At 48.8% G+C, this 23,126-nt stretch overlaps 1 protein-coding gene and 1 long non-coding RNA gene across 24 annotated transcripts in view; one reads left to right on the top strand and one right to left on the bottom strand.

The window, feature by feature from the left end:
* Positions 1-23,126, bottom strand: part of BCAS3 (BCAS3 microtubule associated cell migration factor) — a 519,095-nt gene that overhangs the window by 5,747 nt on the left and 490,222 nt on the right. For 8 of the 23 annotated variants that reach the window (XM_074320580.1, XM_074320578.1, XM_074320586.1 and 5 more), the window contains 2 exons: positions 16,901-17,068; positions 6,844-6,909 (listed from right to left, as the gene is read on the bottom strand). In XM_074320580.1, the coding sequence (XP_074176681.1) occupies positions 6,844-6,909; positions 16,901-17,068 (234 nt within the window). Of the gene's footprint in view, positions 1-6,843; positions 6,910-16,894; positions 17,069-23,126 lie in introns of all 23 variants that reach the window. The other 15 variants (XM_074320579.1, XM_074320576.1, XM_019732483.2 and 12 more) reach the window with 3 other exon arrangements.
* LOC141568988 (uncharacterized) lies at positions 1,065-12,171 on the top strand. Its single transcript, XR_012492341.1, has 3 exons — positions 1,065-1,337; positions 2,857-3,071; positions 10,056-12,171. It is a non-coding gene; the product is annotated as an uncharacterized LOC141568988 (long non-coding RNA).

The raw sequence follows: 23,126 nt of genomic DNA, 5'->3' as shown, positions 1-23,126 counted from the left end.
GAGCAGGGCAGGGTTCCTCCTGGGGGAGAGGCGGAAGATGGAGGCAGATGGGGACTCTCTTACATGGCGCCAGAGACGGCATCTGGAGCCAGGGCTTAAGGATACCTCTCTCTGTGACTTTCCCTCTGGAGTGCCTCACCATGGAGGTTCTCCCTGGGGCTATCCTCTCCCCTGGGCACAGACCCTTCCCTCCCTAGAGGCTACCCTACACCTGCAAGGCAGGGACCTCTGGGGACAGACTGGATGGAGGAGGCCTCTTTTCAGGAATCAGTCACTTTACTAAACACCATGGTCTCGGTTTTTCAATTCCCAGGGGAGGATTTGAAACTCTGTGGACATATGGCTGAGGGAGCCTAGGTGGGCAGGGGACCCCAGTGGAAAGTCAGAAATGAGGCCCTGCTGTGGGCTTGACCTTCTCCAGGCCTCTTCCAGGCTGGATGGCAGTGGGGCAGATGGCTAGAGACCCTGAGGGAAGCCCCTCTGGTTTCTGGTGGTGGGGGGCATTGTGGAGAACCCAAGTCTCAGGTCTCAGAGGGAGGCTTGTTTCTGGTGAGGGCAGTGCTCTGTGTGTGTGTGTTTGGAATGTTTGGAAAGAAGGTCCCTGAGATCCCTGTTCAGCCTTTAGGCAGCCCTGGCACGTCCCTCACCACAAAAGGAGCAGCATTCACTGCCCAGCCACTCTGGTGTGCTCAGAGGCTCCAGCCAGCCCTGCTCCGTGCACTTAGAGCCTCTCAATGTGCTCATTAAAGGGATTAGCAGAGCACTTTTATTGGGCTCTGGCTGCAGCCACACACCCCAGTCCCAAGCTAGCCACCCAAGTGGCCTGGTGGGAATAGGATTAGACCTCAGGGCCGAGCCTTACCCTGCAGCCACAGTCTGCCCACTTTTGGGAAGGGAGAATGTCCCCCAATCCTTCAGGGGCCTGAGAAAGGGGGAAGCGCAGGGTCTGCCCAGATTGGGGAGGCAGTTTAGGGAAGTGGATAAGAGCATACGCGTCAGCCTCCCTGCCATCTAGGCAAGTTACTCGGCATCTCTGTACCTCAGTTTCCTGCACATGAGGATAACAAGGTCTGTTTCATAGTGTGGTTGTAAGAATTAAATTAAATAATGCATGTAGATTGCATCACAAAGTACTTAAAGCTTCCAGTCAGCAAATGTGAGTTACTATTACTGTTGCAATTTTATTAGTGATTGTGATTGTCCACAGGACCTCAGGGTCCCTCTCCATCTTCCCTCCCCAGCAGGTGTCTCAGCCGTCCTGGCCCCCATCAGCCTGTCCTCCATTGGACCTTGGGAAAGATTCTTTTTAATCAAGAAATGGCCCGTGGAGGAAGATGGTAAATATGTGTTTACAGCTTTTTATTTCCCTCCTTGCCTCTTTGTAAATACCCTCTTCAAGCCTGGAAAATAAATTCCCAACTCTGTTGACGTGCATTGATTTTTCCCTCCTGCGTCCACCTCCCAGTTCTCCCCCATCAGTGGGGCCTGTTCTTAAGTCCCTGGCCTGGGTTGGGCTCAGTGGTACCCCAGGGGAGTAGGTGGTCCCAGGGCACAGAGTAGCCAGCCAAACTGCTCCATCTTGCCCAGTGCCTGTCTCAGAGGAGGTTTGCAAACAGAAGAAACAGTTTTAATCCCCATCTGCCGTGAGGGTTCTTGGCTGGGGAGTGAGGTGAAGTCCTCTGACTAGGTTAGGGATTTTCAGCATCTTTCTGGGATGGGATGTGTGGCGAGGAGGCCAGGGGACCACAGGACTGCTGCAAGTTCAGCAAATGACTGCAAATGGGGTCAGCCCCAGGCAATGAACTTTGTCAGCAGGGGCTTGCCAACAGGGCCTAGGACCAACTACGCAAACTTGGAGAGAGAAGGGCTAAGGAGGTAGGGGCCTGAAAATCATCCTGTGGGGCTCAGCAAGATTGGCAGCTTCCTGGTGCTAGAACCTAGAGAGATGGCGCAGGTACCAACTAGGAGGAGGTCCTGGTAGACACAGCTATGGGCTACTTATTTCATACCAGTCATGAACCTGGAAACTACTGTTCTCTCCTGCAGAGTATGGCTGAGGGAGGCAGAGGTCTGTTCAGGAAGACAGAGATGGAGCTGGCTGAGAATACTTCTAGAAACTCTGACAGCCCTGTCAGATACCACACTCTGGGTTGGAGCCAGCTTTAGCCCCAGGTCACTTTTTAGGAGGTTAAAAGGGCAGCAGCTAAAGAAGACATCCTATAGGGAGGCCTTGCTTTTCTGCACACTCACACACACCCAGCTGAGGCAGCCTGGCTACCCTACACTTCCCTCTTCCTGCCCCTCTCCAAGCTCTACCTTGCAGTGTCCCCTCAGGCTGCAGTGCTTGCCAGGATGACAACAGACCAGGGGTACTCTGTTCAGCACAGAGGCTTTGGGAGGATGGGGCTGGGGGAGACTGAGAAGGGATCACCTTTCCCCTCCAGCAGGGGTTTCTGTTCCCTTCCCAGGAAAGTTTGTGGAAGGAAGGAGGGCAGCTTCTCGAAGCTGAGGGGCTGAGGATGAAAAGTGTCCTCCACATACAGATAACAGGAATCTTAGTTTGGGCTAATGGAATCTGGGAGGAGATGAGAAGCAGGGCTGACGGTGGCCTGGTTATCTCTGGGTTTAACACCTATGTCTGAGCGCAGAGCTTTGGCCCGCTGACGCCACCTACGTCTGGAGATCTCACCACACACGCAGCCTGGTGTTCCTGAGAGCTTGTGCCATGCCTGAGTTCCACAACCCATGGGCAGGCATGCACCTTCCCTCCTGGTTGGGGTCTCTGTCAACACACAGGGCTCCCACAAATGAGCTTTCTTTCCTCCTTGGCCAGCTCTTGTTCTTGACTCTCCGCAGGTACTGAGACCCAAAATGGCACAGAACGAGTCGAAGACCACTCCCTGCCCTGCCCCCCACCCCGTCTCTTACAGCATCTTTCACCTCCTCCCTGGTGGAGCTCGCTGTGTGCATGTGAGGGTGAGGGCAGACCAGAGCACTTGAGTTCCAGAGCAACTCACAGCCCAGCCCGAGTCCTTCACAGCCTTTGAACAGCCGATGAGCAATGACAGTAGGTGGGCATTAGCGGGAGGGTGCGCTGGCCTGGTTGGGGGCTGGAGCCATTTCTTAGGTCCCTCCTACGATAGCCATGATGCGGCACTGATCCCAGGCAGGGAAAGACTCAAACCGGAAATGCTGCCACAGCCCACTCCCTGGAAACCCACATTACTGAAGCCCTTCCAAGTCTTGGCTTCAAAGGAGAAGAGAGCAGGATCACCCACCCAGACCATCTCAACCAGTACCCCTATGCAGTGACCCTCTCAGTGCCACTCTATCAGTATAACTAAATCCTGACCAAGGCAGAGTACGTCCTGTCACAACACATTATACATGGGGATAGCAAAGGCTGAGCAGACCTGGCTCATGTCTCCCTGGTTTCGAGGTATTTGATAAGTCTGCCTGAAGCCATGCTTAAGATCAGCCAGATGCAGGAGTGGCCCTGAGCTGACACTCCCTGGGGATGCCAAGAAGAAGGAGTACTGTGGTAGGGGGCAGACAATTCGCTGGAGCCCCAGTTCTGCTACAGACGTGCTGAATGACCTGGGCAAGTCACTTCACTTCTCATCCACTCCATCATCTGTCAGGCAGGAGGCACTGGTGTGTGAGGCTCTCCAGAGAAAAGGATGCGAAGGGGCTTTAAGAAGCAGAACATGTAGGGAACGTGTGTAAAGCCTGCTATTGTTGCAGTGGCATCCTGGCTAGAAAATCAGCTTTGCCATCTCTGGCGTATCGGTAGGCTGAGGCCCATGGAGAAGTGCTCCTCGCCCAGGAGGGCTTGAATGCCTTTCTAGCTCCAGGTCCTTGGCACCACACTGGGGGCAGAGCCTTAGCAGATACCATTTAAGGTAGTCTCAGGGCTGGGCAGCATGGTGCTGTGTCTTTGGTTCTCAAGAATGCTGGGCCAGGTGCTGTGACATGACTTCTTTGTGTGTGCGTCTGCATGCGGGGTAGGTGTGGGTGCTAGTGAGGGTCCCACGAACATGCCCACTCAGCATGGCTATGCGGAGATGGGACTTGGAAATTCTCCCGTGGAACCAGGTGTCTGGCAGCCAGCCTTGACCTGCCCATTTCCTCAAGTCCAGTCGTGAAGCTCAGAAGACCCCACCCAACTCCCAGACAGGTCTTCCTGAGCTGCCCTCCAGGGCTGTGAGACAGCACAGGGGCCTGCAGACCACAGGAGAGACGCTGCTGGCCTGACGGGCCAGAGCCACATCTGGTTCTCATTCAAATGTCCAAACGTAATTAAATTCTCTACGATGCAGCGGAAGAGTTTGGTAAGATGTGGCTTTCTCCCCTTTCCATCAAGGTTAAGAAATCACAGTCTCTCATTCCACCACCGACCCACTCTCCTCCCTGCCACTGGTCCGTCCTATTCAGCAAAGGCAAAGGCCTATGTTCTGATCTGTTTTCTAGAGCTGATGGGGCTGAGTCCCTTTGTGGGACACATGGACTCTCCCACCCCCACTGCCCCACCTACCCACCTGAGAGGATTAACAGCTGAGGCCAAAACAGCAGGCTCACGAATGAGCAAGTTTGTGCACTGTGGGTTGGGTGGGGGGCGGGGAAGTGAGTGGCCCTGAGGAGACAGCTGCTGCACCCAGGCTCTCCTCAGTGACACACCAGTGTCCTCCCCTGCTGCCTAGATGTGAGGTATCTTGTAATGCCCTGCCAAGGGTTCTCCTCTTTGTACTTCCTCACAATAGGATGCACTTAAGAGTTCTAATTCTGGAGTCTTTGGTCCAGCTCTACAACCGCTCGGTGGGAAGTGGGGCTTCCCACAGTCAGGGAGGGGTGAGGCAATCCCCCCTGCACCTCTGCCATCTCACCTTGCAGCTCCAGGACTGCTGCAAGGAGGCAGCCTGCCACCTGACCCTGCCCTCCTGGATGCATGTGTGTGTGTGTGTGTGTGTGGGGGGCATGAGAAATGCTGGAGGGATGGAGAAGAAGGCTAAGAGCAACATCTAAGCCCTCTCGAGGAATCCCTGGGACCCCATGTCTCTCAGGACTGCTGGTCATTTCTGGCCTGCCGGGGCTCCAACCCAGTTAATGGGCAGCAGGACCCAAGATGCAGTACTCGGAGGAGGAGGAGGGAGTCCTGCTCTACAGAAAGGAGGCTTCACGTCTCTTGTCAGCCTCCTGCTCAGGACTTGCCCAAATTCAAGCAGAACGTCCCCTAGATGGGCTTTTTCCAGCTTCCATTCCTGAGTATCTTCAGTTTATGGCATCATTTTACTTCTGGATTTATGACTTTCATGGTAATGGGTTCCATTCTACTTCCTCTACGCCTATTTTTCTAATTATTGTAGTCCGGTCTTTATGAGAGTTTCTTAATAAGTCAGGGTATTTTTCCTTTAGAAACAAACTGTCCTGCAAGTTAATGACTTATAGTGGGTGTGGATGCTACCCAGAGACAAATGGAGGGTGGTTAGGGAGGGGATAACCAGGGTGGGGGTAGGGAAGAATCTGCTAGATTAAATACAGCTGTGTAGCGGTCCCTTTAAGAATCTTGGCTACCTCCCAGGCTAGAGTCCTCCATGCTGCTAACATCCCTACCACAGAACTAGGACCACATTCAGGTACACATGGTATATCTGTGCCAAAGAATGCTCACCAGGGGACACACACACACACACACACACACACACACACAGAAGTTGGTATGAACCAACCAATCCCAACATCACTGACCTGGCTCTAAATAGGAATCATTTTGTGTACTTGATTCCAAGTAGTAAACTTTAGCTTAGTCATAGATTTAATAATTTCTTGGTGCTATTAGCGCCAGGCCCATGTGTCTGGTACCTTCACATCAGGGAAGAAGATGTTAAGGAAACTAACCCGGTTCTTGGTCCAGTGGTCCTAGGCCAAACCTAGCAAAGAGAATGGCGGTAGGGCCAAAGTCTCTGTTACCCCAGTCAGGGTCCCAGCCCACACTCTGTGGTGGGGAGGGAAGCACAGGTCTCGATTAATTGCCGCGGTGCCGCCTGTCCAGATGAAAAAGCTGGGCGGATGCCGGGTTTGCCTTTGTGCTCTGTGTGCAGACTGGCTGCTGGTGCCGGGGCTCTATTCATTATTCAATTCAGCTAGCTCAGAAGAGCCTTTCCATTTGCTCCTCCAGGAGGAATAACAAATCTAGAAATGCAATTCCACTTTGGTGTATTAAGATATTGATTTGCCTGTCGAGCAGAAGTGCATTTGTTCTGTCAGCCCTCCTATGGGTAGGAAGGGGTTAACCAAATGTTTATCACAAGGCTGGCTTCAGAGTTGAAAGTAATGTGATCAGTAATGAATTTTGTGTTACATTAGGTTGTATAAATGGACAGACAAGCGCAGACAACAAGTGGCCAGGAGTCGGGGCTAATCTAATGATGTAAAAATAGAGACAGCACCAATTATACTAGGGGCCAGCTCCAGGCTCCTGCAGGGACTGCAAATGAATAGGTACAAATCAAATTACTCACTAATAGACGCACTACAAGAGGGGCAGTCAATGGTAAATGCATTAGAGCCTAGTGACCTCTCTGCTCTGCACAGCAGAATCCGAAAATTTGACTTCCATCTTAAAAGTGGGGGGCAGGGAGTGAGATTCTCAAAGAAACTCTTGTTGGGTGAAGAACGGCAACGACTCCCCATCCCAAACCAGTCCATCGCCAGAAGGTGTCTCCTGTCTGAGCTGACCTCTTGGCCTTACCCCTGCACACCATGGGGTAGGGAGGCAACCTCTTGAGGGACAAAAAGAGCAGTGGGACAAAACCTTGCATGGAGGCAAAGCAGGAAGTTACATACCAACACACTTCACAGCCATGTGTCTCTCAGGGGTGATGGTTTTTACTGCTACATCAAGGGCTGTGTCTGTATTGAAAATAAAATATTTCTTTAAAGAGGATCACAACACGGACCTTTCAGAGAGTAGTCGATCAAAGGGAGTAGATATCAAAATCTGGTTTGACCACTGAGAGCTTTGCAGGGGGTGTTCATGGTCTGTTCCAAGGCACAGCACATCTAGTGTTTTACATATTTTTCACTAGCTCCAACCGGTATCACCCTTCCCTCTTTTTCTCCTCCCCACTCCTGCCTGCTGGGTGTCTACAGTTCTCTGCCTATCACAAAGGGCTGGGAGCAGGGAAGGATCTGGAGGGAGAGCCAGCATCTTGGGAAGCCTCCCTGGTTTTCTTCCTCTTCTTGGGTTCCATGGATGTAGAAACCCAGCCTGAAGTTCAAAGCTGTTTGGCAGTGTGGCTGGCCTGCTGAGAGAAGGATCATGGAGACGTGCTCAGATGCATGAACTATATGCTTATATTCAGCTCTCAGTGGCTTGGGGATGAAGAAAGTATGAAACCAAAGGATCTCCCAAACCCTCCAAGGACCCAGCCCATGCCTGGATGGAGGCAGGGGCGCTGATAGGCATAGCACCCCCACACCCCCAAGCCTGCACCAGTCACACACATCAAAGTGGAGGTGGCATGCCAGCCCTGGCCCACTGGAGCCTGGACATGATAGGAACATGCCAGTAAAATGAGCACGGGGTGCCCAGAATGGAAAAAGTCATCCTAAACAAATGAAGCAACTGGATGTAGGTTCTCCCCAAACTCAATTAAGCACATAGAGGGGTGGAATCACAGGCTACCATGCTACACTAAATAAGATGTATGCAGGGGGAAAATCAGAGGAGGTCTGTGAAGCCCGGTGCTGGAGGAGTCTGCCAGAAAATTTAAAAATGTCTTACGCAGTGTGCGTTCAGGTCCTTGGGGAAAGAGATGGGGTAGAAAGAGAAGCAGGCAGGAAGAAATCACCAAATGTCAGAGGTCGGACAGCTGATTCTGGTATGGGTGCTTGGAAATGATTCCTTCTGCTAAACTCAAACAGATTGGCATGGCTTGGCCTTCTTGGTACAGTGCTCTCTTTTGCTTTAAAGCTGAGGCTCTGGATTCCTAAAGGGTCAGAGAGTCATTTCCAACTTTCATTTTCTGTGTGTATGTGTATCTGTTACCAGCCATCAAACCTAGGGGTGGTCCACATACCTCAAACCATCTTCTGAGGAGGCAGGGGGCAGAGGCTGGGATGGATATTTAACCATCCATGACTGTGTTCAACTTTGTTCAGATCTCACACCTCCAAGAAAGGTCAATGGTTAAAGGTGAATAGTCTGGCAGAGGTGGAAGAACAGAGAGAAATCCTCCCTTTTGTTAACCATTTACCTGTGTTAGTGTCTCAAGAGGAGGGCCCTTATCTGGGGGTCCCACTGCCCTGCCCCATTCTTTTGTCTAAGCCTAATACATTTTACACAGGAATTCCTGCCTCTATGTTGGGGTAACACCTGTAAAGGGGACTCTGAAGGTTCACCAATGAGGTCACATTGGCACTTCCTCCTTATTGATAGGAATCAGCGTGCTTTGGTTACAGAGTTCAAAGTAGACTTTGGGCAAGTGAGAAACGTGCACATGAGAAGGAAGGAGGGAAGGAAGGAGGGAGGGAGGGAGGGAGGGGGGGAGAGAGAGAGAGAGAGAGAGAGAGAGAGAGAGAGAGAGAGAGAGAGAAACTATCTACCTAGAATCAGATTTGAGAACTGGCCAGAAACTAACAAGTGTGTCTTTTAAACACAGTAATCTTTCCCATTGCTCTGGCTGGCTTTCATTTACCTCTCAGGAGCCACAAACCCCCATCCAGTCATTCAACAAACATTAACTGGGGCTCAGCTTGGCTCTCATCCCAGTGCTGGATGCTGGGCAGGGAGAAGACTGTGGTTAGAGGTAACAGAGATGAATCAGACTTGGTCCAAGGAACTGGAATTGCATTAAGTAAGACACGCAGTATGGCTGAGGGACCACCAGGGCTGAGCCTTCCCCCAGTGGCATGTAGAGGGAATCAGCCATTGCTAGTGAGTGGAAAAGGCACCATATGTCTGGAGAGTAGGAGGTGCAGAAGCTCAGAGGAGACAGAAAGGGCATTTGGCTGCATGGTCAGAGAAAGCTTCACAGAGGAGTTGAGATTTGAGCTTGGTCTCAAAAGGCGACTGAGCAGAGGGGAAGGGCAGCAGGTACTTCAAAAGAGCCAGGTGAGCAGGGCATGTGCTGGGGATGATGGGATAATTTTGACAGGTGAGTGTGTTTGCATGAAGGTGGTGGTGGTGAAATATGAATAAGGGGTTATTGTAGAAGGGGGAAGTGAAAGATCAGGCTGGAAAGGAAGGTGAGGAAGGCCTAGAAGAAACTTGAAATTTCATGACAAGGAGCCTGGGCTGTAATGTGTGGGCCCAGGAACTTCGTGAGAAGGCAAATGGGAGAACAGTCAGAGCAGGTCCTACAGTGGCCCTGACATAGCAGGTGCAGTAAGTAAGTGTTTACTAGATTGACTGGTTTCCTTCTCCCATGGTGTCAGAGAAGAAATTGAACCAAGAAAGAGAAAGGAACCTGCCTAAGGTCACAGGCTTCCTCCATTTCTTGAGGACTTCCAAATGCTACCAAAAAGAAAAAACAAACAAACAAATATCCTTCTCTTTGGCAGTAGCTGGGTGCTGGGAACTGCAAGGACTGTCCGATTTGGCCTTTCTCACCAGTGGAGAGTAGCTAGGAACAGACCATCTGACACTGAACTGAGATACAACTAGCAACATGAAGGATGCCACCCCTGCTGCAGACCTCCCATTACTCCCCAAGGAAGCAGCTGCTCCTTTCCCCCCTGAGCAGAGGTACTGTGGCCTGCCACTGGCCCTGGGCTCTGTGTCTGGGTGCACCTGTGCTTTTGGGGGCTTACGCTCAGCCATTGTGGCATTCGTTACTGGGGAGTTCCTACTTTTGTTTTCACATACTGGAAAGAGCATGACCTGTGGGCCGGGGACCACTCTGGATTTCTGCTTGGTCCGGTTCAGGTATGTGGGCCGCCCTGGGCAGCTGGGGGTAGGAGCCAGAGAGGAACTGACCCACAGTTCAGCACTGCTGCCTCCTCCAGGGCTTTCACCTCTGTGAGGGGAGGACCCACATCTTACTTCTTCCTCACAGAGTCCAGCCTAGTGTGGAGGGAATCAGAGGTGCCTACAGAGAGCCTGCCTGCCTGCCTGCCTGCCTGCTGCAACCGCGAACAGAATGTGCGGCCCACTGAGGAAGTTGTTGAGGGAAGACACTGAAAGCACTCTGTAAAGGCACTGTAGAAGGAGGAAAGTTCCATGACCTGGTTAAGCAAAGCAGAGAAAAGGACCTCAGTGACTGGCTTAGTTTCTTGGATGACAGTGTTTGCCCAAGAGCAGGGAAGTCTAAAAGATAAGAGAATTAATTCACTTCCCTGATGCCTGCAATTATTGTCACCTGATCACGTGACACCTTGAGATGGCATTGGGCTAATATAACCCCTACTGGAAATGTAGCTTTAGCACGAATGTGTTCCCAGCCCTTGGTACTGAGGCAACCCGGAGCTCCAAGGCCCATTGGAAAAGCTAACCCTAGAGGTAGGATAGAGGGTCCAACATGCTGGGTTATTTGTTTTGGGGTACACATCTGGCCAACTCCAGTAATGACAGCTAACATTTATTGAGAGCTTAATTCCTATAGCCCTGAAATGAAAGATGTTATTAGCATGCGCGCGCACACGCGCACACGCGCGCACACACACTGCTTTTAGTCCATCTTTTGCAAAACATAGGCAACCAACAGATATTTGTTAACTAACTTGTTGAAACCTTCCTGTGCCCATTTAAAAACTGTATAGTGATCAAAATGTGCTTTTCATGTTAAAAAGGAAGAAAAACCCCCACAGCCCTTGCAATAAGTAAAAGTAATTTCTGACAGAAATCTTTCGAAGAGCTTTGGTTGAAAATAGTCCACAGCCTTTTCTGCTGAGTAATTAATATCGATACAGGAAAATTCAGAGGATTTAGCAGAATAAACTAAGAAGGACCCAGTAATCCCACTTCTGGGTATTTATCTGAAGAAACCCAAAACACTACTGAAAAGGGACATGTGCATCCACATATTCATTGTAGCATTATTTACAATAGCCGAGATAGGAGGCAACGTAGGTGTCCATCAATGGATGAATGGATAAAGAGGTGGTATACACACACACACACACACACACACACACACACACAATGGAATATTACTCAGCCATAAAAAGAATGAAATCCTGCCATCTGCAACAACATGGAAGGACCTAGAGAGTACTGTGCTGAGTGGAATAAAGTCAGACAGAGAAAGACAAATGCCTTACGATTTCACTTATATGCGGAATCTAAAGAATGAAACAAACAAAACAGAAATAAACTCATAGATACAGAGAACATTTTGATGATTGCAAGATGGGAGGGGGTTGGGGGAGTGGGTGAAAAAAGGGGGAAGGATTGAGAAGTAAAAATTGGTAGTTACCAAACTGTCATGGGGATGTAAAGTACAGCATAGGGAATATAGTCAATAATATTATAATAACTGTTTGATGTCAGATGGGTACTATTAATAGAGTTATCAGAGTGATCACTTTGTAAGTCATAAAAATGTCTAATCACTATGCTGTATACCTGAAACTAACGTAATATTGTATGTCAACTATAATTGAAAAATTAAAAAATTATCAAAAAAAAAAAAAGCTAGAGCACTGGTTTTCAAACTATAGACGGCAATTCATCAATGTACTGTGAAATCAATTTAGTGGGTCATGACCGTGTTTTTTAAAAAAATGAAATAAAATAGAAAGTACAAGAATGCATTGCCTATAATATTGTTTTGTGAAAGTTTCATCTGCTTCGTTAAGGAAGTACATGATGTATTTCTGACAGAAGGTAAGAGGCTAAAATTGAGCCCATGGTGTATCCCCAAGAGTAATTGCTCCTGGACTAGAATGACTTCTGTTAAAGAGATGGCAGACAGAAAAAGATGAAGCCTCTTTCCTACCTTTAGTGCTGTGACAGTAAAGGAGAATGAAACTGTGCTCCCAGGACTGCAGGAAGCCACAGTCATGGGGAAGAGACAGCCCCTCTTGACCTTAAGAACCGACTTAGTGATCTTTTAAGAGTCAAGAGCAGCAAAAGGAGCTTGCCTGCAACAAAGATGTGTCAAGAATACTTTAAACAGCTGATCAGAAACTGGGAATTAGGCCTGGGGCTTTAGCTGTTGGGTGTATGAGAAAGCAAAACAGAAAGACAAGGTTTAGCTAAATGGCGATTGAAAGAATTCAAATCTAAAGAGAAAATGTACTTAACATGAATCCAGGTGTTTATTAAATATTTTTTTCCTTTGGTATTAGGTTGTATTTTTACCTAGACACAAAACAATTGGGATAAATACATGTTTTGCTTATTTTAAAAATTCTATTTTTCTAGAAAAGGCAATATTGAAAGGAATGTCTGCTAAGCAGGAATTAGTCAAGTTATTTTGAGGGGGGTGACAGAGAGAGGAGGGGGCTGTGGGAGACAGCATTCCAGGCAGAAGGAGAAATATGTGCGGAGGCATATCTGGCGGGCAGAGACAGCACGTGTACTTAGAGACTCTCCTGGGAGTTCAGCTTGGCTGGTGCTTGCACAGAGCAGTGAGAGAGAAGTCTAGAGCGAGGGCAGCGGCTGGTCATGAAGGGCTCTGTACATAGTGAGATGGGCTGAGAGAAGGATAAGGTTGTGGGGAGACGAGTTCAGTGTTTGATGTGTGGAAATGTCGGTAGGTGACTGTCTAGATGGTTCTGTAGTTCAGGAGAGAAAGCTAACTTGGAGATTGTTTGGAAATCGTCAGTCTATGGATAGTATTTGAGGCCACAGTAGCAGAGGAGATTGCCCTGCACTGACTGAGGGAGGAAAAGAGAGCCAAGATAGGGCCTTGAGAAATATACTTACGGTTGACAGAGAAGGAAAACCCAGAACAGGACTTGAGAAGTAGCCGGAGGTAGAAGAAAAACCAGGAGAGTGTGATGACATAACAGGAGCCGCAAGGACAGCTCTTCAAGACCACAGGGTGTGGTTCACGGGGCGAGAGTTTGGGGTAAAGTGCTGAGCAGTTGTTGTGGTTGGGTAGGCTGGGGACAGGGGCAGGGGGAGGGGAGAGGTTGGTGCAGGGACGTTTAGGCTCTGTCTGGGTGCAGGAAGTCCAGAGATTTCTCACATCGTCACTACCATTTTCTGAGAGCGAGAGCCAAGATGGTGGGGTAAGACATTTGAGAATGGGAAGTTTGAAATAGTGTCCATGAAGAAGGAAAAAAGACTGATTTCAAGGTGATGGACTGAGTGTTATGTACCACGCTAAATAAATAGCATCTTAATTCATACTAAATGCATAGCAATCATATGAAAACAAATCAAAAATAAAAGGTAAACTCTTTGAAGATCAGAGATTTGGGGAATCTTTAAGAGAATAAAAACAGGCCAGAAGCCACAGCAGTAAGCAGGGGCTGAAGCAGAAGTGCTAATATATAGAGTGAATGTAGAATTCATTCATTCATTCATTCATTCATTCATTCATTCATTCATTAGTTCCTAAGTACTCCTACTATGTGCTAGACGCTGTTCTAGGCACTGGTTTCTGCTGCAAAAGATGAGTGCAAACTGAGACTAGGAGAAGGGGGCAGTAGGAAATTACAGGGCTCACTGGAGACTAGAGACCAAAAATTTGTAGGGGCACTAAATAATTTGTGATCTTTCTTTAGCAACCTGAGTGTAAGAGCAAAGTTAGATTGACCTCAATTTGGAGTTCAGCTGAATGGGGACAATGGAAGCGTAACAGGGACAAGGGGTATGATGATATTAGCAAGAAAGCAATCCGGCCAGAGCTGGACTTGCAAATCACACATACGATCTAATTAGACTAACGGGTAAGCAGCTATCATGGGGGCCAGAACTAACACCCACCTCATAGGTTAACCGTGTTTTCCAACAGACCTTCTCAAACTTGAATATCTTGTTAAAACGCAGGTGCTGATTTGACAGGTGTAGGCGGGGTCTGAGATTCTGCATTTGTAATCAGCCACTGGGTATACGCACTGCTGCTGGTTCACAGACCACTCTTTGAACAGGAAGGTTTGAGAAGGTTTTGCTGTACTTTGGGGAGAGCAGATGTACAGCTTACCAGTGGGGTGCTGAAGTTCTTACTAAGTCAGTAAGCTGACTGTTATACATTCTCAGGAATTCTGCTAGCTGCTGACTGACATCACGTTGATCGCTTGAAAATGGCCATAATAAGAGTTTTTACACAATGGAAATTCCCAAATGCTACAGATCAGGGCTTTCCTGCTTCCCTTTTGAGAACCGGGTGTTAAACATTTGCCAGCACATCACTAGCTAAACCTGTAGAATAGTGAGGCATGCTAATATAATGGGCTTCAGTGGTCATGAAAGTGTGCTCCATTCATACCTGAGAGGCCAGCAGTCCCAGTGGCCAGACTAAAACAAGTGCTGCTGGAAGGCAATACAGGAACTGATTACCTCAGAGTGAGTACCTAACAGCGGCAAACACTTGATGTCACCCTATCTATGAGCCACTGAGAGAAGCAGCGTTGTGGGAAGGGAGAGTGAGACTGAGAGGCTGCTGTAGGCAAAGGCTACTTGTGGAAATTCTTATCCACATTGCACTGTATTTCCCTGGCTATCTCTGGGGAGCAGGCTGGCTCTGGCGTGGGTGTGCTAGGCTGCCCTTTCAGAGCTCTGGGCTGCACCGCCAAGCTGATATTTTATCTGGCGTTCTAAAATGTGAAGAGTGATTCTCTGCAACGGCAGAGGGAAACAGGTTAACTTTCTTAATGTCTGCTTTACTTATTGGCCTTTGAAATTGAGGCCGAGTTTAAAAAAAAGAAAACACAAAATATACATTTAATATGGTCGAAGAAGACCAGATGAATCCCTTTTGGTGACAGTTGGGGGAGGAAAATGAAATCCCTCTGCTCAAAAAAGGGCGTGTGCTATTTTCTGACCTGTGGGTCATGCAGTTTTAATTTCCTCTCTCTCTCATTTTTGTTTTTTTTTTATTTCACGAACCTGCTTAAGGCCACAAAGTCTCTCCTGAATCCCTCAGCTGCCTGCAGATGAATCACTGCCAGTTTTGCTCAGGTTACTAACGGTCCCCAGCTCTGACTGAATGCACCTTCGGAACTAACTGCCTGCTAGATGACAGTGAGATGCTCCAAGCAGCTTTGGAGGAGAGCTGACCCACAGCCGCTCTGGCCCCTGGAAGGGCGGCTCTTGGGGAGTGAGTCTGGTGACACTAGGGGCTGGTTTATGTGAGCTGGGGCAGGCCAGGGTCCCTAGAGATGCAGGGGAAAGGCTGTGCTATGAGCAAGGTTCAGAAGGGGGAAAAGGTTTCCTCCCTTCGGCCAGCTTCCAAAGAAAATGGAGTTAAAGCCCTAGTAAAGAGCAGAGCTGCTCCTCATCTGTGGGTCCAGGTGGGAGAATAGTGGCATAATGACCTACCATCCACAAGCTGGAGAGTTTTGTGATGGGGGTGGAGTGATGGGGTGCACATGTCTGTGCCTTTGTGTGTACGAGGGAGTGGGACATGGCTTGTTGCAGCTTCCAAGGTCCACATCTCCTTTCCTTTCAGGGTAGAAGGGGGTGTGGAAGGGGGCTGGTCCTCAGAAATGGCTGTGTCCTATGGTCCAATAAGGCACTTCTGTATCTCTAGCCAAACTGCTTCTCTCCCTCTCGCACATCCATTCTGTTCATTTGCCAATTACTACACAAGCACTATGGGCAGGCACGACGCTAGTGCTGTGGGGATACAGATGAGTGTGATATGTCTCTATCCTCTTAGTGTAGGAACAGTGGGACTAAATGGGATGGGGAGGGAAACGCTTAACTGCTAAACCGAAATTTTCAAAAGATCCAGAGGACATGCAGGGAAGCGAGACTGGATGATACTGCCAGGCATTTGAAGCTCTGTCCCAAATGCTTTCCTGTTTGTTCCTGCCCCGGGGTTGTAAGTTGCTCCTCACTGGGATCCTCTTTCCACGTAGGCATATGGAGCAGAGATGGCACAGTTCACAATAAAGACAAGCAAGAGTGGGCAGGCCTGTAGCCAAGATCTGCTCGACCCAGCACAGAGTTCCTGCCGACCTCAGAAAGCTGGGAGGAGACCGGGTGGGGCAGGCTTTCTCGGGCATAAAAGCTCGGCTAGAGCAGACACTAACAACCCAGATGTCTAGAATAAAGCGGTGCTTTGGAAAAAAGAGAGCAGATTGTATTGTAATTGTGAGGAGATGGAAGGTCTTTCCTGAGTGCACACTGTGTGTGTGTGTGTGTGTGTGTGTGTGTGCGCGCGCACGTGTTTGTGTGTGTTCCTCCATGTGTCCATCTCCTTCTGGGGCAGGGCTCACCCATCATCTAAGGATGACTTCTGACTGCTCAATGGATACAAGAAGTCGCCCTCGGCTCCAGTTGCTGAGCCCCCTCAGAGGCAAGAGTGCAAGGGCAAAAGGCAACATAAGAGAAAGCTATCTGGGGGACTCAGACCAGGCCTCCATGCTTCATGCTTGCTTCCTCCCAGGTGGCAGGCCCAGTGATACCTGCCAACATATAAAGCACGGCAGAAGAAGGTATGCTGCCTTAGCACTCGGTGCCTAAGGACTGTTGAAAACCTTAGAGATTGCAAGGCTGTCCCTTCCCCTGGAGGCGTCCCCCTGGGAGCCACTTCCACAACACAGTTGTGTCCATCACAGCATTTTTGTATGAATTATTCCACACAGGAAGTGTCAGGTCCACTGGGAACTCCCCTTTACACAGGGTCTCCCATTACCAGAGGCTTCCACAATGGATGGCATTCAGAGTGCTAACTAAAGAAACAAATGGTTAAAACAAACATACACCCTGTCCCACCAAAGAAGCTCTATGCCAGCAGGTCCCAGTCACGACCGCGTCAGGCTAGAAGTGTGACGCTACCTTTACCTGTTCCGGAAACCACAACGTCCCGGCTGGGTGACTCAGCCATGGCATCGGCGAGACGCTCCCGCAGGCCCTCCTCAGTGTGCTCCATGGAGGACATGTGCCGCAGCCCGAAGCCCTCAGGCCAGCTCCCACACACCTCCAGCAGGGTGACGCTCCGGTCGAAGGTACCTGCAGCACACACGGGACATCTGACATTGAGTCCACACTGTCAGACAGCAGGCCGTTCTTTTTGTCTACCCACCACGGACTCCCCTCTCCGCCCAGTGTCCATTTCAGCTCTTCCGCAGGATGAATGAGGGAGAGAACACTACAAAACATGTGTGTGTAGGGCAGAACGAAACAGCTTGTGCCCCTGGATCAGAGTGCAGACATCCAGGAAATGACCTCTATGTTGGTGGGCTAGTGGCTTTTAAACTGGGGTCTGAGGGGCTGCAGGGTTCCTCTCAAGTCTTCTGGGACGGCTTCAAGGGCAGGGAACCTTCTTCCCAGGTTCAACCCACACACCTCGACGTTTCTCTGGTTAATATAATAGGGTTTCACCTTAGAATTCATTTAAATCAGGGGTTACAAAGCTTAAACATTTAAAAATGTTTTCTAAACCATTATATCCTCTAACCGATACCAAACCTTATTTGACATTTGAACCGCAGGAAAGTTATGGCCCAAAATCCAACAGCAAGTGTGTGGCAGACCTGGCTCAAGAACTCAGATCTCTGACGCCTCAGTCTAAAACTCATTCAACTCCACCGCCTCTAATCATCCAGCTGCCCAAGGACCTGTGCACAATCAGGGTACCATTTTGGGGATACCCGCAATAGAGTTCAGTGATGGAACGTTCGGCAAAGATCTTTCCTTAATCCGAAGCTGTCCCCCTAATTCCAAACGTACATAGTGCTCTGCTGAACGCCAAGGTTATATTTTACATGCAAAATTGCTTCAAAGTCTCAGTTTAAATTATTCTACTTTATTATACAGCAAGTCTTCTGTGAAAGCTTATTTCATCCACTCTCTCTTGGAAGGAGATTATAGTCATGCTCTGTTGCTTTAAGCACATACCATTTCCCCAGCGATTAGGTAACTGAATCCACTGCATTTATTGGACTTGGTTCCTGCCAGCACCAGGAAGATGGAGAAAAAATGCAAATGCCAATGTTTCCCGAAGTTAAAAGTACACGCAACGCACACTCTTTATCAGGCCTTGCTTCTCCTCTTTGATCAGCCGTCAGAAACTATCTTCCCTCGGCAGTTAGGACTGGGTAGCATCAGCACACACTCTCTGCCACTGACAGGTGGTAATAGAGAGGGTGCGAGCCCCAGCCCCGGCAGGCGGCCCTGCCTCTGATAATGGCCAAAGCATTGAGGTGATAACCGTTCGTAAACACTCCGACAGCCGGTGACTCCATACATCAGCAAAGAGGGCCAGATAATCTTGAGCTCTCCTGACCAGACAAAGGCCCTTGGCCAGCCTGCTGCGATTTATATGTGTGGCCAGGGTCACTACTGGCTCCTGAATGTCATCAGCCAAGTTTGGCTTTGATTTATCTCTTGCCTAATTGTAGAGTCGATTCCTGGTGTTGGGAGAATTGGGAGCATCTGTAAATGCATCTCTTCAAGAGGAAGCCCACCTTGGGAGAGGGTTGCCAGGGAGCAGCTTCTCGGGTAGGGCACACAGAAGTGGGGAGCTGCCTATACCACCTTCTCTGCCCATCAAGTGGGGTCAGGATGGGGATCTGGGGAGTGAGGCGCTGGGCAGTGGAGGTGGGGTACTTTGAGTCTCAGCCCGCCAAGGGCCTGAACTGGGGTGGAGTCATACACTGGCAGTGCAAAGCCCAGAGCCAACACTCAACCAGCAGTAGCAACAGCACAAAGGTGCCCGGTCCCCAAGAACATACAGGGACGGATGACATAAGCTAAGGTTTTGGTTCTATGACCCACTCACTAAGTGATGTCAGGCAAGTCCCTCCATCTCCTTTTTCCATCTCTGAAGTGGTACTAATAACTCTTTACCCTGACTCAAAGGAGGGAGGAGGTTAAGTGGGGTTCCTGCCAGGAGTCTGTGCTCTCCTCTACTGCTGCCCCACTCTTGGTTGACAAGATCAAGAGCTATGGCAGCATTGTTTCTCTGAAGGGTCTGCCTGGGAAATCTGTGCTTAGTGATTTCCAGAAGAGGGGATTAACCATAAAACATGGGCGTTCCTCTTCCCTGTACATCTAGGGTTGAGGGGGCAGCTTTCTTATGGACAGAGATATCCCAGAGTCTGGGGAAGGGAAGGGAATGGCCTTTCTTTTTCTCACTTTACAAGAGCAGAAAGGTGGTCAATCAGTGTTGGTACATACTGTGCTTAGACGCAAAGGCAAGGTAAGCTAATAGCAGGGCCAAGAGGAATAGTGGAAGCCACTTCAGATCGGTAACAAAACAACAAAAAATCCAGCAAGATGTTATAGCCAGAAGTGTTCAGGTAAGAGGGTGGGTCTGGTCCATGACAGATGGTAGACGCCAAGGGAGTCTGTAATAATTTTAAGGGACAAAGCAACAGCACATGGGAGAAAAGAATCATGAGTTAGTGGAGAATGGAAACAGACCTGGACTTAAATATAGGCTTTCACACATTTTAGCTATAGGGCTCTGGGCAAGTTCTTAACCTTTCTGAACCTCTGATTCCTCATCCACAAAAATGGAAAAAGAATACAATCCTACAGGGCTGTGGTGAGGACTGCAGTAGGTAGATATAAAAGTACCTGGCACATAGTGAGTGCCCTGTACATACTGAATGTGCTCACATGTATGTTAATAACGGATATGTATAACTTTATGCCACTTGAATCATCATTATAAATCTTCATTATCGCCATGATCCTGAGAGATAGTACAGGTACCACTCCAGTTTCTGAAGCTCAGAGAGATTAAGTGGCATGCTCAAGGTCTCTAAGTGGGAGACGTAGAACCCAGGCTCCCTACTGCTCAGCTCGGAGCTCATTCTAGCAGCTCAGACACTGCTTCCCGTAGTTGCACTTGCAGTAGAGAACTGTTCGATGGAGAAATCACCTCTGTTTTTCTTAACTTGTTCTGAGAACTCCTGTCACCTTCAACCAATGCCTTTTAAAAATCTTTGCCACTTCCAACCAGCCCAAGTTCCTTGGAGGATCATGGTAAGGCTGATGAATCATTCTGTCGACTGGATGGAACACAGGAGAAAAGAAAAAATTGATAGAAGGTCTCATCTGTTCTCTCTTAGCTTGGGCACTGCTAGGAAGCTGTGGGTAGGAGGCTGGGGATACAAAAAGTGTTCAGCAAAGGAGCATTCGAGTGTTTCTGCTGTCCTGAGAAGTCAGAGAGAAGATACAATTGGTGGTCCTGCTTATCATGCCCAGGAGGGGCTCTGCAATGCCCCCTTCCTTGGCTTCCCTTCCTCCCCTGCCAGTGCAGATGAGGGCAGCAAAGGAGCTCATGGAGTCTCCCAGTCCTGGAGTGAGAGAAGGGCTGCAGGTGTGTGTGTGTCAGCAGGGGCTGGGGTTAAGAGGCCAAGCCCTCGGAGGGTGAGGTCACCTCTGGGTTCTTAGGCGACTGCATATCTTGTCAGTGTTGTCGGCACAGCTATCATTCATCTGGCTAGCTCAGAGACACTCCATCACATGGGCTGGCCCTTTGAGTTCCATTATGGGGAAAAGGGTCAGTTTCAAGGGGGAGAAGACACTTAGTGCAGGCTGTTTGCAGAACACAAAACATACGTACTTAGCAACAAAGATTTTTTGCCAAGGAAGCAATGCTCTGCTGTTTACAAAGCACGCTCACGTTTATTATTTCAGTTAACTCTCACATTCATCAAATATTGATTAGTGTCCACTATGATATGAGTCAAACACTGTACGGAGGTATGGGAATAGAAAATGAGCCAAAAAAAAAGAAAAAAGAAAAAGAAAAGAAAAGCTCATGGATCTTCACAGTACTCCGGGAAGCTGCAATTATCACCATTTCACCATTTTACAGATTTTCATTTTACTGAGGCTGAGGGAGGTGAGGTAATTTAAGGCACTGGTTCTAAGTGTAATAGTCTTTCCTAGGAATACGATTCAGTTCAAGTCTCACCTGCTCAATGAAACCTTGAGTGACGACCCAAGTTATAATGAGCTGATTGTACAAAAGGTTCTTTACCTTTTGGCGTAAAGCTGATAAAAACTACGAATTTACCTCCCCAAAATGTGTTTTTGCACACATAAAATTACACAAGCAATTTCAGGGTATTTATGGCTGCCTCCAAAGCCCAAGCGTGGATCCCAGGTTAATCACATCAGTGACACGGCATTATTCCCACACTGCTGTGTATTATTCTCACAGTCTGCTCTCCAACCTAGTTCAGAAGCTCCTTGAGGGCATGGATTCCCCTATAAACCGTAAGTCCGTAATAAGCACAGAACTGTGTGCACCATATTTGCTCAAAACATGTTTGTTTATTGGCTGATTATGACCATCTGAGATATTTGACAGTCACTTTAGAGTCAATACCCATTGGATGGGGTCCCAGAGCTAAAACATCTAGGGCCTGGATTGGGAGGAATGAAATTGAGATAGGCAGAAAAGGGAGCTAAAATTAAATAAGAGGAAGGAAGAGGATTGTAAGTGAGCAGAAACCAATGTCATGACATCACTCTGCTGTCTTCTGTGCACTTAGTAGAGATTTGCGATTCTGGGGAACTGGAAGAACCCAAACAATCTGCCTTGGATGGCACAGAGAGCTGGTCTCATACAGGTGAGCTTCCCGAATCCTGCTTCCCAGCTTGGCATCCTGTGTTACGCTGTCTCCCCAGAGGAGAAATGGGTCAGGTTATTGGGTTTCACAACCCCATTAAAGGCATGCTGTGACAGCTGGGAAGCTGGCAGCACCGGGAACGGGCAAGGGAACACGTGCTCTGTCTTTTGTACATCATTGTTGAGGGGCAAGGAAGCCCAGGGGGTGGAGGTGGCATGGGGGGACGGGATGTTCCTCTGAGCTGATAGTGTCTAATCACACCCGTGCTATTTAGGAGACTGTGGCCCAGCCTCTGCTTTGCATCAATTAGGGTTGGACTCGATGAGAGCCTGTTGATCAAATTTCCGGCCACCAGGGAGGCCAGGTACCAAGAGCAAAACTTGTCATTAAACAATGCTCTTCAAGACGTAAGCCCTGGGGCCGACCCGGTGGCTCAGGCAGTTGGAGCTCCGTGCTCCTAACTCCGAAGGCTGCCGGTTCAATTCCCACATGGGCCAGTGGGCTCTCAACCACAAGGTTGCTGGTTCAGTTCCTCAAGTCCCGCAAGGGATGGTGGGCTCTGCCCCCTGCAACTAAGATTGAACATGGCACCTTGAACTGAGCTGCTGCTGAGCTCCTGGATGGCTCAGTTGATTGGAGCGCATCCTCTCAACCACAAGGTTGCCAGTTCGACTCCCACAAGGCATGGTGGGCTGCACCCCCTGCAACTAGTAATGGCAACTGGACCTGGAGCTGAGCTGCACCCTCCACAACTAAGACTGAAAGAACAACAACTTGAAGCTGAACGGCACCCTCCACAACTAAGATTGAAAGGACAACAACTTGACTTGGAAAAAGTCCTGGAAGTACACACTGTTCCCCAATAAAGTCCTGTTCCCCTTCCCCAATAAAATCTTTAAAAAAAAAAAAAAAAGACGTAAGCCCTTCCGGGTGAGAGCTCCTGAAAATGATGTCCATGATAACTAAGAAATGATCCCAGGCATGATCAAAGCAACCACTGGAGCATCTCCTTGCCTGCTCTCCAAACTAGCTCACCAAAATGAACTTGAGACTGGTGGAGGGGTTGTCAGGGAGAGTTCTTTTCTCTGCACTACAGGTTGGTTCATATAAGCACAGGCTGAGGGCATTAGCTTTACTTGGTTATTGGTTGTGACCACGGGCGTATTTTATTATGTCAGTATGCACTATGTCTTGACTAACAGAAATTGGTTCATTGTGGGAGAGTGAGAGAATATGAGAACTCCATAGGTCCCTCTCAGTTCTTCAGTTCTTTAGAGTAGTTCCCAAGATAACCATAGACATGGTACAGAGCAAAGGGGCCTAGATCCTGGCAATCTTGGGACTCAGATTATTTAATAGTTACCAAACTTGGAACAGTGGACCATGTTTGTCCCCTCTTCATCCATTTGGCTCTGGTATTTGGATTTGGGGGTTAGGTCATTTTTAAAGGATTTACTACTCCAGTTTAGAAGCAAGAG

This window comes from Rhinolophus sinicus, linkage group LG15 (assembly GCF_036562045.2).
Source record: "Rhinolophus sinicus isolate RSC01 linkage group LG15, ASM3656204v1, whole genome shotgun sequence".
Lineage (NCBI taxonomy): Eukaryota > Metazoa > Chordata > Mammalia > Chiroptera > Rhinolophidae > Rhinolophus > Rhinolophus sinicus.
Note: the sequence above shows the minus strand (reverse complement) of the source record. Positions and strands in the feature narration are given on the sequence as shown.